Raw genomic sequence first — 15,925 nt, 5'->3', positions numbered from 1 at the left:
CTTCTCTCCTACTGCCTGCCAGTCTGTTTCTGGTGGACCCTATTGGCAGAACCCCTCAGGAACCAGCTGACAGGGGGACATGAAATTTGCAGAGCTTCAGCCCCAGGGGCACAAAGCAAAGTGTGGACCTGGAGCTGAGACCCAACAGCTTGAGGACTAGCCAGCACAGTGATGTCTCTTCACTAGGCAAACTCTTGCCCATCCTCCAAGTCTTAGCTCAGGTGTGGTGTCTTCCGGCAGCTTCCTCTGGTCCCAGTGCCCGCTGTGCTTTCCCCCAGGAGCCTGCATACACTTCTAACCAACATGAGCCAACTTGCAGGAAAGTCCTCTCTTTATACATCTGCCTTTCTTACTTGGCCGTGAGCTCCTGGAGGAGAGAGACTTTGTCTATAGCAACTTGCAAGATTCTCGGGATTCATCACACGGCTCAATAAGTCTTTGCCGAACCATATTTCCTGAAGTTGTAAGCACTTGCTGGAAGAAAGCTGGGAGTAAGTGAGGAGCGATGGTTTTCTCTCTCCCACAGGGGTTCCTAGGCACTGTCACTTTTTCCTCTGATAATAATAACGATGAGCATTTATTGAACATCTGGCAGGTACCAGGTACTGTTCTTCACACTCCACATCTATCAACTCATTTGATCTTCACAAGCGTATACACAGAGGGACAGAGAGATTAAACAACTTGCCTAATGCCGTACAGGTAGAAAGTGGTAGAACCAGAATTTGAATCCAGGGCCTGGGCCCTCAGCCACTATTTTGTCCAAGGATAATGGGAATTGGGAAAATGTGGCTAACTTATGCTGATGGCAGCGATAATAATAATACGATTGATGAAACATGACTTCCATAGCGGATGTCTTTCCATCACATTACTCACCTCTAGGAATAATACTTCTTCTCTCTTGGGGAACCAAATGTGTAGTTCTCCAAATACGTTGTTCTAGAAGAGGCTGCTAAATATAGTGCCCCATATCCATGGATGAACATGCAACTCAGGTGGGATCTTTCAAGTCGGTACTAGTAGATGAGAGAAGCTCCTCTTAGCAGGTAAAGCTGGAGGGTGCTCCAAGCTTACTGGAGAGGCCATACTGATAGAGAAAAGCGGGTTCACAGAGAGCTGCAGGGATGAGAGAGGAGAGAAGCGCCCCCTTTCCCCGTCCTAGGTCTTGATCCTGAGTCAATAAATTCCTCTTCGGCCACATCGGGTTTATGTCTGGTTTCTCACACTAAAAGAGACTAAAAGAGCAACTGATAGTTTACAAAACCCTTTCACAGGAAATTGATTCTTATTCTAGCCTGAGGAGGCAGGCAGATCAGGATCATATCCCCATTTTCCGAAGGGAAACCGAGGTTTGGAGCAGCTAAGTGACATGCCAGGAAGCAGGTGAGTGGCAGAACTGGCAAAGCAGCCAGCGGCTCCCCCTTGGGCCAGGGTTCTGTCTATTTCCCCACCTTGTGCTTCCATGGGCCTCAAGGGAAGCAGGGTGGAGGGGGAGGCGTCAGCCTCATACCTACATGATCGGTGCTCGTCCCTTACTATCACAGGACTCAGGGCTGGGGAGTCCGCCCACCTAGTTCTGGGCACCTTTATGGCCTGTTAGGAAGCTCCTCCTCTTGCCAACCAGTTTTGGGGTTCTCTCCCTGGTCTGGGTCTCGGCATGGGGAGGAGGCTCGGTGTAGGGGCCTCTTCTGGCCTGGAGACCTGGTCATTCAGCCTAGGGTTGCCAAAGGCCAGCACTAGCTACTATTCTGAGTCCTAGTTCAGGATCTTCTTAACCCTGGCGAGAAGAGCAATGAGCCTGCAGCTGGAGAGAGCTTCCTGTTTACTGCTGGTGCTGGGGCTGGTCTGAGAGAGGCATCCCTCTGTGCTTACTGTGAGCTCCAACATCTCCCACCATCCCCTCAGACTGACTCATGTCCTCCTGCCTGTCCAGTGTTAAGGGTTTCAGCCCAGGTTTTCCCCTCTCCACGGCCCCACTGGCCTGGACCGGAAGCAGTCTAAGAGCAGAGCAGCTGCGCCGGCCCCGTTTCTGCAGCCTGCCTGATGCCCTCATACACACTCATGACTTCGTTGGCACCCCATTGCACAAAGAAAGAAACCAGGGTTGCTAAACTTAACAAAACATAAAATAAAAAAGAGAATGCCTGGTGAAAATTGAATTTCAGCTAAACCACAAATACTTTGTAGTGTAAGTATGTGCTGTGTTTTATCTGTGAACTTTAAAAAAACACTCAGGCCCAAGGAGGAGGAGTGGCCTGCATGGCTGCTGAGACTGACGGTGCAGGCCTGTGAATTGGGAGCATCAATGCCAAGGGCAAGGCCAGACGGGTGTCTCAGCTCAAGGAAAGAGCAAATTCACCCTTCCCCTACCTTTTTGTTCCATTTTGACCCTCAACAGATTGGATAACGCCACGTTAGTGAGGATGCTCCTCACTCAGTCTGCTGAGTCAAGTGCTAATTAATCTCTTCCGGAAACACCCTCACAGACACGTGCCAATATAATACTTACCAGCTGTCTGGGTATCTGTTAGCCTGGTTGAGTTGACACATAAAATTAGCCATCACAGGTACCCACTACCATGCTCCCCTCCTCTCTACTCCAGTTACCCTGTTTCTAAAAGATTTTATTGCCTACTCTGAGGTACCTGGTATTCTTTTGTTGGTTCTGTCTCACACTGTGGAACATTTTTGAGTCAGTCTCTTCATTGCTTTGTGCCTCAGTTTCCTCATCTGTAAGACAAGGAGGTTAAGTCTTGTTTACGTAAGGATGGCACAAGAAAGTGTTTAGCAAGGTTCTGAGGATGTGAGCACGTCAGGGGGATTTGTTAAAATTGCATGTTCACTGCCTTCTGGTGGCCACGAGAGGGGTGGGAAAGGCTGGCTGGGCTGAGCCAGGTCATGCACCGGACAACATAAAAGGGCCCCGCGGCAGGCCCTGGCTGCAGCTATACGCTGCCACTTGGGCCATATGATCTGGTAGACCCATGATGGTGGAGGTATCAGTGGTGGAAAAAGATGCTGTGTAGAGTTTGTCGCCAGTCTCAGTGGGAAAATCACAATGTAGACCCTTGGGGTTCTGGAGCGAGGCCATGCCCTGTGGGGTGGAAAACTAAATGTCTTCTGAAAAACAACTTCTGAAGTGTTTCTGGGCCCCAGAACAGACAGAACCTCTGAGCACGGGGCACCAAGTGATCACGCAGCTGGAACCACCCGTCGAGTCCTGTTGGACTGACCAAGTCACAAGGTCGAGCGGGCCCAGCGACAATCCGCAGTGGGATGGCCGTGCTTCATCTCTGAGTGTGAGCGGCACCAGAGGGCACAGCAAGCAGAGACCTAGAAACCCCATGACACCACCACAGCAGTCTCAGCGCCCCTCCCGCATGCCCATGGCTGTAGGGGACCTGAACCCATCCAGCTGAAGGCAGAGGAAAGAGTCCAACCTGGCTTCATGAACAGCTTTCCTCAGTTACGCGGGTGTAAGCTGAAAACGGATGGCGGCTTCTCTACAGCCTCTAAACAACTACATAGCTGAGAGCATAATGGAAGTTGCTTTTCATTCATTTATTTTCGCATTTATACATTAATTTCATCTATCCATTCCATTCATTCTCTCATGAAGCACCTGTGGTTTGGACCTGCCTCCTGCCTCCTCCAGTAGGACCTGACACTTTTATTTGTCTTCTCTCTAGCGCATCTCCAGCACTTACCTTTACACGAGATCTATTCCATCAGCATTTAAAAATGCTTAAGTCTCTTTCATCTTATAGGAACACAAAACTTAAACTCTCTCGGAAAAAATAAAATAAAATAAAACGAAACAAAACGTAACTCCACTGCCTTCTATATCTATTGCTCATCTCTCTTCTCTTTACAGCCAAACTTCTGAAAAGAATGGACACCTGCTGTCTCAGTTTCCTCGTAGTCCTCAACCACGTCTTCCAGTCAGGCCTCCATGCTGGTCACTCTAAGTGGCCCTGTCCTCCCACATCTGTGCCATGTCTCCATTCTCTCCGTCTCCACTGCACCAGCCTGACACAGGCCCTCCTCGCCTCCTACACAGGTGTCTGTGGATACAGATGTCTGTGACAGGCTCCTAACTTATCTCCAAGCAACAATTTTTGTTCCTTGGGTGCATCCCCTATATGCCAACCAGGACAATCTTTTAAGAGTATAAATCTCGGTATTTCACATACTGTATTAGTTTGTCAGGGCATTCATAACAAAATGGCACAGACTGGGTGTCTCAAACAGCAGAAACTTATTTTTTCACAATCCTAGGGGCTGTGGGTCCAAGATCAAAGAATTGGCAGGTTTGGTTTTTGGTGAGAATTTTCTCCTTGGCTTAAAGATAGCCACCTTCTCTCTGTGTCCTCACATGGGTTTCCCTCTGCGCATGTTCTCTCCTGGCATCTCTTCCTCATCTTACGAGAACACCATCTGGGACCCAAATCCTTGCTGTACCTATGTGGTCTCTGAGGTCCTGCATGACCTGCCTCTTGCCTGCTCTCTGGTCTCATCTGGTCAACCCTCCCTTTTCCTCTGCTGATTTCTCAGTTCCTCAAACATGCGGGCTTCTTCCCTAAGTACCTGCTGTTACTTCTGCATGAAATATTCCTCTACCGCCCTCCCCCACTACATTAGCCTGTGTGATGCCTATTTATTCCTCAAAAATTAGCTCACATGTCTTCCTCAAGGAAGTTTCTGATGACCCCATCACCAGGTCAGGACCCTTGCTTATATGTTCTCTCTGCCTGCCTTACTTCTCCCGTGGCACTTAATACCATTGTAATTAAATCTTTAACTGTGTAAGTAATTGTTTCATACCTCTATCCCTTCCATAGAATGAAAGCTCCGAGATAGGAGAGACCATACCTGTTTGCTTCACTGCTCTATCTTCAGCAGGTAGCACAATGCATTATTTATACAGGTGCTGAAAAAGATAGTCATTTAAAGAGCTAAGGTTGAAGGTAATTTTCTTATCGGACTTTTAGGTGAAGAGAAGAACCAGCAATCATCATTATTTTTTAAATAATTTAGAATTAAAAAATTAAAAAATTATTTAAAATTAAATAATTTAAAAACTCTATCCCTCTGTGAACCTCTTTCTTGCCAGGAAAGCCAGGCTGATGAGAATAATATCATGACCTATTTTGGAAATTGCAAAGAAGACTCTGGTTAAAATCTCAATGGTGAGTGTTGAATTTCCATCTCTGCCCAAATTGTTCAATCTTGGGAGATTGTTTTCAAAGATGGCTGAAGCAATTCACCCCATGTTTCTTTGCAATGTCCCATGACTTTGCTGCCCTTCTAACAAGAGGGAGTGCCAACTTGTATTCCCCTTAAATCTGGACTGGTCTTGTGATTTGCTTTGGCCAATAGAATTGGACAGAAGTGACCCTATACGAGTTCCAGGCCTTGTCCACAAGAGTCCTTGGAGCCTCTGCTTCTACTCCCTTGGAATGTTACCTCAAGACCACTATGTAAGGAAGCTGGGTGAGCCTGCTGGAGGGTGAGAGACCAAGTGCAGGGAAGTGAGGGCGACCCAGCCGACAGCCAGCACCGACCCCCAGACCTCTGGGTGGGACCCTCTTGGGCCTTTCAGTCCAGCCACTCCTTCAGCTGAAACTAACCAGGTGAGGAAGCCCAGGAGTGACCAACAGAGGAACTCACAGAATTGAGAGGATAATAAACATTTGCCGAGTGGTTTATGACCTAAGAGTGGCTGAGTAGAGCATCGGTCTTGATTTCTGCATGATAATCTCATTTCCGCGTCTCTAAGCAGTCATGCCTGCCCTCCTGACCCTCTCATTGTCACACGCAGTGTGAATCATCAGAACACTCTAGAATTTCACTATTTCCAACTGTAAATCCAAATGGGAAAGCAGGCAAGAGAAAATGATTCACAGCAGGGTGTCTCCGTGTAACTTCAGCTGGGCCTGGATGTAAGGGCCTTGTCAGGGACCACATTCTTGGAAAGGTGGCCACATTCGCTTAGCTAGGACATGGGGCTCGCAAGGTGGAAGACAGAGACACATCTCATATGCCCTCGGCTGCAGTTTCTAAACTTGAGATGCAACCCAGGAATTTTGTTATATAAAAGTCTTTCTCTTACGACATAGGTAACCCAGAAAGTCACCCACATGTACACACCGGCCTAATTGACTGCAGCATTAATCATTACCACATTGTTTATATTGGAAAAAACATGGAAATAACCCAAATGCCCAACAATAGGAGAATGGATAAATATTTACAAAACGGAATATGATACAGGTAAAATGAGCGAACAACTACATGCATTAACATAGCTAAATGTCAAAAAACATCACTGAATAAAAACAGCAAGCTGCAGAAGTTATTAAAGTACGATACTATTTGTGTACAAATTTAAAACATGTGAAACACCACCATATGTTCTTTAAGACACATTCATATGCAGTAAAAGAATAAATATTTGCACGGGGATGATAAACAATGTGTTTGATGGAGGGAGGCTGGGGAGGACTCGGGAGAAGTACGCAGGAATTTCATCTGTACCAAAATGATCTGAAATAAATGCGGGAATTTCAAAAATTAGCAAAGCTAGGTGGCAGATATTATTCTCTATATTTTACTTGTGCTTGAATCATTATGTGATTAAAAAATATGGACGGTCCCCTTCCCTCTTCTTCCTGGCCAGGCATATCTTCCCTACAGCCCACTATCTTCAACATTGCCTTGCTGACAGATCTCCTGCTGCTTGGGGTAAAGTAATACAATATAAAGAGGTCCATGGCATGCTTACTTTTATTTTATGACAATAGAGCTTTAAGTCAGGGAGTGTCAGAGGGGAAAAAAAACTGTCTCCAGGGAGTGCTGTTTTCCCGGTGTGGGCTCAAGGACCGATTATCACGGAGGAGTGAATGACTTTGGCTGGACTTCTTGCACCGCCTGTGCTTTGCCAGGCCCGCTGGGAGGTCTCACACGCAGGATCTCTCTTGCCCCTTCACAGGGCCGATTGTGTTTTCTTAAAGAATGGCAGGCAGGTTCCGGGAAGAAGCAAGTACTTCTCAAGCTGCAGCTTGTATCGTTCTTACTAATGTCCCTTGGCTTAAGCTAGTCATATGGCCAAACTCAGACTCATCGTGGGAGGGGACCACACAGGAGTTGAATACAGGAGTGGGAAGGGTGTTGTTTGATGAGGGCCAGCAAAGTAGCAATATACCATTTAGCTCATCCCTTCTCTGACCTCCTTAGGCCCCTCCTCTGTGCCTACCCATTACAGCACTTACCACACCAAACTGAAAGAGTCAGTTTAATTGTTATGACTGTTATGCTGTATAGCTATTTATATGTATGGACCGGAGCTCCTCTGAGGGCAGGGACTCCTTCTACTTCCTCCCTGTAATCTATTGCTGGCACAGAGCATGTTTGCATAATGAATAATTGAGTGAGAGCAGCAACTGTCATCCCTTCCTTATCTGCCAAGTTCAAGCCCCGTCTCTACCTCATTTGGATGTAGGCAGTTCAATAGCTGTGCAATGCTAAGGATACTGTCCCTGAGTTCCTTAGAGCATGGCAGCTAGGTCCTCTACCGAGGTCCTGGAGTACCGGAGGCACCTAACACTTTAGTGGAATGAATGGATGAATGAATGAATGAGTGAACTTCCTAGGCATATTACTGAGATTTCCAAGGTATAAATGTATCAGTGTCTTTCTTAAACATGCACTGTGACGGAGCTGAGCGGAAGTCACGCATCTCCACGTTCCACAGAGGAGGCAGTCCCATTGGAGTTGTGAAGAGATTTTCCAAGCTTTCCTTTCTGATGGAGGATCCTCAAGTAGAACAGTTCCTTTAGCTGAGCCATGTTCCACAGACCTGTGTGGCTGGAGACAAAGCAGAGGCCCCAGAGGGTGGGGTGAAGTGTATCCGTCACAGCCTCCCCTGGTTCTGAGCGGTGGCTCCTAATATAGGCTCCATCTCATGCTATCAATAGCTCCAGACACAGCTTTGGTTGGTAACACCTTGGAGTGTGGAAACCCATTGTGAATTCAACTCCTCCCCTATTGCAAAATTCTGACATCATAAGAGAACACAAGAAGTGAATCATCCCTGAATAATATACTTCAATTAGATCATTTGTTTTATCTTTAAGACTAAAAAAAAAAAAAAAGAAAAGAAAAGAAAAGAAGAAGAGAGAAAACTTGGTATTACTGCCTTCTGGACTGACATCTCCCACCCCGCTGAATGCGAACTCCCTCTCAGCTGTGAAAGTAGCTAATTCTTACTTAAGACCACACTTTGGAATATTTCATCCTTTGGACCTCAATGTAAACAACTCAAATAAAAGTAAGTCTTGAATGATAAAGTTAAATAAAAAGGATTTTTTTTGCTTTATATAAGATGTTTTTTCCATTTAAGGAAAAAATTAACAATATTATTTTCTGCAGGGAAGTCCCTTTGATCTGTTAAACATGAAATTCATCTGGTCAGGGGCCCCAGACAGATTCTGTTGGCCAAATCTAGCCTGCTCTGCCTGTGTCTTTGTTGGACAGCACAGTTGTTTGTTTTTAAACTCTGAACTTCTCTAGTCTAGTTACAGCATGTTCTCTGCTTCCCCACAGTTTCCACTGCTGCCTAATGTCTTACACAATTACGCTACCCTTGGGTCCCCTGTGGACATTTGAGTTCTCAACCCCAGGTCTCCCTCTCATTTTACAAAACTGGGACCTAGGAAGGATAATTTGACTAAGGCTGTTCAGCTAGGAATTGGAAGGCCTAAAAAGCAGGTCTCCAGCCTCTTGGCACGAGGCTCGCTCTCTTCTGCTTACTGCGTGTGTGCGCACCACGTTCTGGTAGTTTTGGCTAAATTAACAAATGTATGTAGCTTTTGCTAAATTAGCAAACGCATGTGCAATTTCAGCATTCACCACAGAACCTGCAAGCATTTGCTGGGGTGGATTTTGTAATAACAGCACTTATGCAATGACAAGTTCTTGTGACCTTCCTCTTTCCTTTCTGGTCTCCCATTCACAGGCGGGAGATAAACCTCACCCAGATGCTGTCATCAGCTAAACCTCATGGTGGAAGGGGGAAGGCACATTTTTGTAATTCTGCCTACTGGTACTTCTCCTTCCTCATCAGATGGCTTGGGGTGGAACCTTTCTCCACATAAAATCCACGCAGTAAATGTTTCAGATAATGCAAATGGGCATCTTTTTCTCCTGGAAAAATCCATCTTGTTATTTAAGGCCTTGCTCAGATGTGACCTCCTGTGTGAAGCTGGCATGGTCCTTCATTTACACATTGGTGATATCACATCCCACAGCGGGGCGCGTGTGTCTCCTTACATGTTGGTCCTAAGCCTTATCTTTTGTGCTTTCACCTAACCTTCTCCACGCCCTCCTGTCAATCCTTGGTTATAGAATTGAATTGAGAAGATTGAGGTCGATATGAGAGTTCCAGAAAACAATCTATAACCCCGCTTTTCTACCAAAATTGAACAAGGACTAGATTTTGATTCTCTTTTTTGGAGAGGAAATAAGTCTCCATGCAACAAAGCCCTAAGAGCCTCTACTTGTCAAGAAAGCACCGCCTAGTGTTGAGATGAGAGCTGGACGGGATAGAGACGGGGCTGCTGCTTTGTGGGGGATACATAAAAAACACCGGAGGTACCTGGTCTGGAAAGCAGACCAAAGTGGGACAAGGAGGCTCCAGAGGGCCCCAAACCACAGTGTTCATCTGAGCGTCTGAACGTCTCTGAAACCCAGCAATAAGTTTAGGACAAATAAAAGGATATCATACCTGTAGGAAGATTAGGGGTTCTGAGGGGGCTCATATAAAGTTGACTCCCTAGAGGATGGTGAGTGAAGGAGTAGCCAGGGAGCCACGTGAACTTGTACATTTTAGAGCAGTGTGGTCCAATAGAAATATAATGTGAATGGCATGTGCAATTTAAAATGTTCTAGTTGTCACATTAAAAAACAACAATATAAAATTAACCCAAATATATCCAACTTATTAAATCTCATATATTTAAATACATATCTACTGTACCCCAAATATTATCAGGTCAACATGTAATTAATATAAAAATTATTAATGAACTATTTCACATGTTTTTCCATCTAAGTCTTCAGATTCAAGTGTTTATTTTATAGTTACAGTTCATCTCAATTTGGACATTACATTTTCATTGAAAATACTCAATCTCTATTTAGATTTCACAGACTTTTCAGTAGGGTAAAGGAGATTCACATACCTAAGTTGTTTTAAACATACATTAGATAACATTAAAAGTTTCCCAATAACTGAATTGATATCAGTATTTATTTTTTATTTATTTTATGGTGGTTCATATCAGTATTCATTTAATTTTTTGCTTTATTGAAATATCTTTGATCTATGACACTGTGTAAGTTTCAGGTATACAATGTATTGATTTGATACACTTACATATTACAAAATGATTACCACCATAGCATTAACAAACACTTCCATTATGTCACATAGTTACCATTTCTTTTTTTTGTGGTGAGAACATTTAAGATCTACTTCCTTAGCAACTTTCAAGTATACAATACAATATTATTAACTACAGTCACCATACTGTATATTAGATCCTCAGAACTTATTCATCTTATAACTGAAAGTTTATATTCTTTGACTAACATCTTTCCATCCCCCTATATCAATTTTAAGTTTAAATTTAACGAAAATTAGATAACATTAAAAACTTAGTTCTTTAGTGACACCAGCAGCGTTTTAAGTGCTCAACAGCCACATGTGGCTAGTGGTTACTGGATGAGACAGTGCAGTTTCAGAGCCAGCAGGAGCTGCCCCAATTGCCTACTGTCTGCTCCCCTTGGTCTGGCCCGGGCTGGACAGACAGGGGGTCCGATCAGAGTTCAATGCCCACATTCTGAAGTTTAACGGTCTAGCTGTGGTGGTTTTCCTGTGAGCCCAGCCTTCTCCGTCTAAGGCCTGGGTCACACTGGGTCACAACCTCAGGGCAGGAGAAGGATGTTTTACCTGCTGTTGCTCATAGCTGGAGATTCAGAAAAGCAACGTTGACTGCTCAATTTTGTAACTTGTGGCAGAGTGGGCCCCAAACCAACCGGATGGGATCACCACAGTTTTTCCACGAGAAATAGTATGGCTAGTTCTAGAAGAGCCTGTCCCTTTTTAAAACTCATTTCATTGAGTTGAAATGTTGACAATTTTCCTAGAGACATTAAGCTACTCCTTAAATTAGAAAAAAAATCAAATGACTGTCAGGAATGGCTCTCAGTAAGTGCTTATTAGCAAATGAATTATGATTACTTCTAATTATATCGGAATATCCAATAATGGCTTTCTTTAACAAAAATTTCAAATTTATTTATTTATTTGATAATGGGATTCTTAACTGTGGGAAATAAGCTGATGGTTTCGTGGTTAACGTTGTTTTACATTTCTGTGCATTGTAATTACAGAAAAACGAAGTCCATTGTTTTCTAAACTATAGAGATTCCATAGCTTTTATCTCTTTCTTCTAAACTCATTTTTAAGCTACTATTTAACTAGAAAGGAATTTATTTTTTATAAAAGTGTATATGAAAGAGTTATATGTGTGTATAAATATATATGGGAAGAATTTTTAAAGAATTTTGTAAAACATTCTTTAGGGTTTTATATTCCATGAATGATCTCAAAATAAAAAGTCATAAAATGCATGCTTTTTATAATCATACATTTGTACTTTCTTTTTTCTTTTTTCTTTTTTCTTTTAGGAAAAAGCGAGCAAACCAACCTGTAAGGATGGCCACAAGGTGGTGCTAAAATCTAATGAACATTCCAGTCTCTGGCCTCTGGGAGGAGTTGGGGGGTGATTTACAGATCTGCAGGAAACACTGGACAAAATAAAGACCGAATAAATTAAGCTGAAGATTAGAGATAGATTAATAGCCTCCTTTTTTTTTTTCTGAAGGATAATTTCTCTCTCACAGTCGTATGGGTATCTGTCATACAATGAATTTATATGTCAATAAAGTTAATTATTAAAATGATTTGTCCTCAGAGACAACGCGATCCTTGCCTTCCAGTAGGATTGTACTTCGAAGGGGGTGTGGAGGCAGGGAGAACAGTGTTTGGCACATCACCTAGTTTGGAAAAGTTTATTCTGCGAGTCCAGCAGTCTTTGAAGTAGCCAGTCTCCACAGAGCTTGGATTAGACAAAAGTATCCCGGACAAAAAAAGAAAACAATGAATACCATGAAAAGAAGTGGCTGCAGAACATGAAATTTTCTATTTGTTTGCTTTGGCATGTTTACCAACTGAATATTTTTAGAAATTATTTCGATATTGAGATCAAGCTTGGAATACCTGATATAATACGTCTGAGAATCAGGAAACGAGTGAATTAAATCCCTCTTCCTGACTCTTTGTATTTCAGTTAAAAAAAATATATATATAGCTACAAACTTTTGTTTGATTTTTAAAAAGTATTTGAAGCTTAAGAACATAGCTAAGGTTCCCAAGCTATATTAAGACCAAGGAGAGCAGTTTTAACTAAACATCTATAAAAGGTTTTGAGTAAAAGAAGAAAAATTCAGATACGAGTTTTCTAAAATGCTAACTAGAAGAAAAAAGAAAGAAAGGAAGAATTTCCAGATTGGAGCCCTAAATCAATGATCATAAAAACCATCTCCCATGTGATCCTATTGTGGAAAAATTATTTACTTGTTGACAGTTCAGTTCTCTAAAGCTGAAAAACAAAGCAAAACAAAACAAAAAATCTGGGCATTGTGTGGTGCTAATCCAGTGTGAAGGAAGCACTTTTTGGTCCTTTGAATGAGATGTTCTCTATAGGATGGGCTCTAGGGGTTAGTGGCACTAATGTCTTATTTGACTGGATTATATCTGTGGTGTCTATATAGAGACTTAGTTCTCAACTTATGAATCATAGGTGAAAACATCAGGGCTCGGTTCTATCTGGTTGCATGGGTTTGGTTGGATAGATAAGGCGGAGTCTGTAGTTTGAGATAAGAGACTCTCAGAAGGTTTCAACTGAATTCTTGAGCATGTAGGTGAATTCTCCACAGTCATTTACTGATTCTTGCTTAGTGTTGTACATTGTGCTAGGTCTTCAGGTGCTGAGATAAGACAGAATCTAAGAGCTTCCAGTCTTAGAAAGTGAGGCAGAAATATGAGGCAATAACATCATCATGATGTGTGTGTGTGTGTGTGTGGGGGGGGGTGTCTCTCCTTTGCTGAAATATCAATAAACATCCTCCTGCTTCCATAACGGATATAGCCCAGTCTGCTCTGTTGGCGCTCTTAACCCTCCATGATGGGAACCAATCCAAATTTCAACTTTCTCCGTCAAGCACAGCCGCATTAAGCTATTTCTTGCTCCTAGAGTTTGTCTTACTCTTTCCAACCTCTCTGCTTTTGTTCATGCTGTAAATCCTTCCTGAGGCCTCCCTGTCTCCCCTCCATCCTTCCCACCTCTTCTGTCCTTTGAAATCCCTTGACTTAGTCTTTCCTGCAGGATCCATGGGATGGATTAAGTCTTGGTGTGTAGCAGGAACCTAGGGACCTAGCACCCCACATGACACTAACTCGCTGTGTCCCCACCCTCAAATTTCTTCCTCCACACCCCCTCCATGGGCCTCAGTTTCTTTCTGACAAATGGGGTAAGGGGTGGTTAAATTGTACTGCACTATATACTTCAGACGACCGGAATCCGAATTAATCATGCAAACCAGGGCCGAGGCTGTCTTTTTCTGCGCGGTAACTTCCTCCGAGTGGACAAGAAGTTCTGCAACCAGCTTCATCCTTCTCTTTTCACTGTTCTTCCTTCTTCCAGTTTTCACCTAGAGACTCAGCCTGGGGGCCAGGAAGGGAGCAGGCAGTAGGGCTCGGAAGAGCCAAGAGACTGGCCCAGGTCACAGTAGCCTCTCAAATCACTGGGTCCAAACCTAGGGCTGCCCCAGGGCTAGTACCAGGTGAGGGGGATGGGGTAGCAGACTGCCGGGGCGCGGGGGTGGGGTGGGGTGGGGGAACTTCTAAAAGGAAAAAAACCTAGCTTGGAAACAAACGCGCGCGTGTGTGCGTGTGTGTGTTTAAAAACAAAACCAAGTTAAAAGACCCGATCTCTCCCCCTCATGTCCGACCACCCTCTGGGAGTTTGCGAGGAAGCCAGGCAATTTTGAGTGGGAAGGAGTCGCCCACGCCCCACAAAGTGCTGCCTCTCTCAGCCCCGCGGGCTCCCGGCAGCAAGCTCCCGGGCTCCGGCAAGGAGCGTAAAATCTGCGGCGAAGAACGGAACTCTGGCGTTGCCAAAGCCCGGCAGCACCAGCCCTGGCGCAGGCTCCCCAGTCGCCGCCTCTCCCAGCCCTGCGGCCTGGGCCATCAATCAAGTTCGTCCGGCCCCGCCCCTGGGCTGCAGCGAACGGCCAATCAGCGCCAAGCTCCGCAGCGATGAGCTCAGTCGGCTCGCTTCCCATTGGGCAGCTATATTAAGAAAGTGGCCGAACTCTTTAAATAACGGGCGCTAGGGCCGCAGCCCGCATCTGCCACCGCAGTCTGGTCGGAGTCTTGTGTTTTCCTGTACTCTTGGCGAGGCCTAGAGAGGCTCGGGAGACAGCTAGGCCGGGGTTGCTGCTCGAGCCACTCACTGTGTGAGCACAAAGGCGCCGGCCCGGGGTCCGGGACGAGAGGAGCGGCCACCGCCTGGGAGCAGCGCGGAGACGCACGGTGCGCCCTATGCCCCCGCGCCCCCACCGCCCCCGCCGCGGCAGCCCGAGCGCACCGAGTGGACGCGCCACCGCGGGGCCTGGGTGCAGCTAGCGACCCTTGCCCCCAGCGCGCAGCCCGAGGTGAGCAGTGAACGGCGAGCGGGACGGCAGCGAGGCGTTCGCGGGCCCCCTCCTGCTGCCCGGGCCCGGTCCGCTCATGGCGGCCATCCGCAAGAAGCTGGTGGTGGTGGGCGACGGCGCGTGCGGCAAGACGTGCCTGCTGATCGTGTTCAGTAAGGACGAGTTCCCCGAGGTGTACGTGCCCACTGTCTTCGAGAACTATGTGGCCGACATCGAGGTGGACGGCAAGCAGGTGGAGCTGGCGCTGTGGGATACAGCGGGCCAGGAGGACTACGACCGCCTGCGGCCGCTCTCCTACCCGGACACCGACGTGATCCTCATGTGCTTCTCGGTGGACAGCCCGGATTCACTGGAGAACATCCCCGAGAAGTGGGTGCCGGAGGTGAAGCACTTCTGCCCTAACGTGCCCATCATCCTGGTGGCCAACAAGAAAGACCTGCGCAGCGACGAGCACGTCCGCACGGAGCTGGCCCGCATGAAGCAGGAACCCGTGCGCACGGATGACGGCCGCGCCATGGCCGTGCGCATCCAAGCCTACGACTACCTCGAGTGCTCGGCCAAGACCAAGGAGGGCGTGCGCGAGGTCTTCGAGACGGCCACGCGCGCCGCGCTGCAGAAGCGCTACGGCTCCCAGAACGGCTGCATCAACTGCTGCAAGGTGCTATGAGGCCCGCGCCCGCCCGCCTGCCCCTGCCCGCGCGGCCCCTCCTCCCGGGCCCGTACCCCCCAGGACCCCACCGGACTGCCTGGAGTCTGCCTTCCCGCTCGGCAGCCGTGGCCTGGCAGCTGTGGCTCTGGCGCCGGGAATCGGCGTTAGAGGCACCGGGCACCCCCTTTTCAGTGTCTGTGTGCGTCCGGCTGTGTTGCACAGGCCCAGGCGCCCCGCTGAGTGCCAAGGGTCACCTGAGTACCCTTTTCTGAAGAGCCGAGCCTCTTCAGAGCGTGTGGCTGTTTGTTCCGACTCCCCCCCGCCCCGTACCACCCCACCCCCGCCTCGGGTCCCCGGAGAGGAGCTTGGCGCCGGAGCGCGGCCGCGCCCCATCAGATGTTCGCCCATAACCAGCGAGCGCCTGCTATCTCT

General features: G+C 46.5%; 1 protein-coding gene across 1 annotated transcript; it reads left to right on the top strand.

Annotated features, from left to right (window-relative positions):
- Window positions 1-14,527: 14,527 nt before the first annotated feature.
- LOC105289780 (rho-related GTP-binding protein RhoB) lies at window positions 14,528-15,919 on the top strand. Its single transcript, XM_011356586.2, has one exon. It carries the CDS (start codon window positions 14,921-14,923, stop codon window positions 15,509-15,511), a length of 591 nt encoding a protein of 196 aa, XP_011354888.1. The 5' UTR covers window positions 14,528-14,920; the 3' UTR covers window positions 15,512-15,919.
- The last annotated feature ends 6 nt before the right edge of the window (window positions 15,920-15,925 follow it).

This window comes from Pteropus vampyrus, unplaced genomic scaffold (assembly GCF_000151845.1).
Source record: "Pteropus vampyrus isolate Shadow unplaced genomic scaffold, Pvam_2.0 Scaffold28, whole genome shotgun sequence".
In the NCBI taxonomy this organism is placed as follows: Eukaryota; Metazoa; Chordata; class Mammalia; order Chiroptera; family Pteropodidae; genus Pteropus; species Pteropus vampyrus.
This window is presented reverse-complemented; position numbering and strand designations above follow the sequence as displayed.

What these genes read in the sequence shown, in the direction of transcription:
- LOC105289780 (XM_011356586.2), top strand. Translation starts at nt 14,921, where the DNA reads ATGGCGGCCATCCGCAAGAAGCTGGTGGTGGTGGGCGACGGCGCGTGC.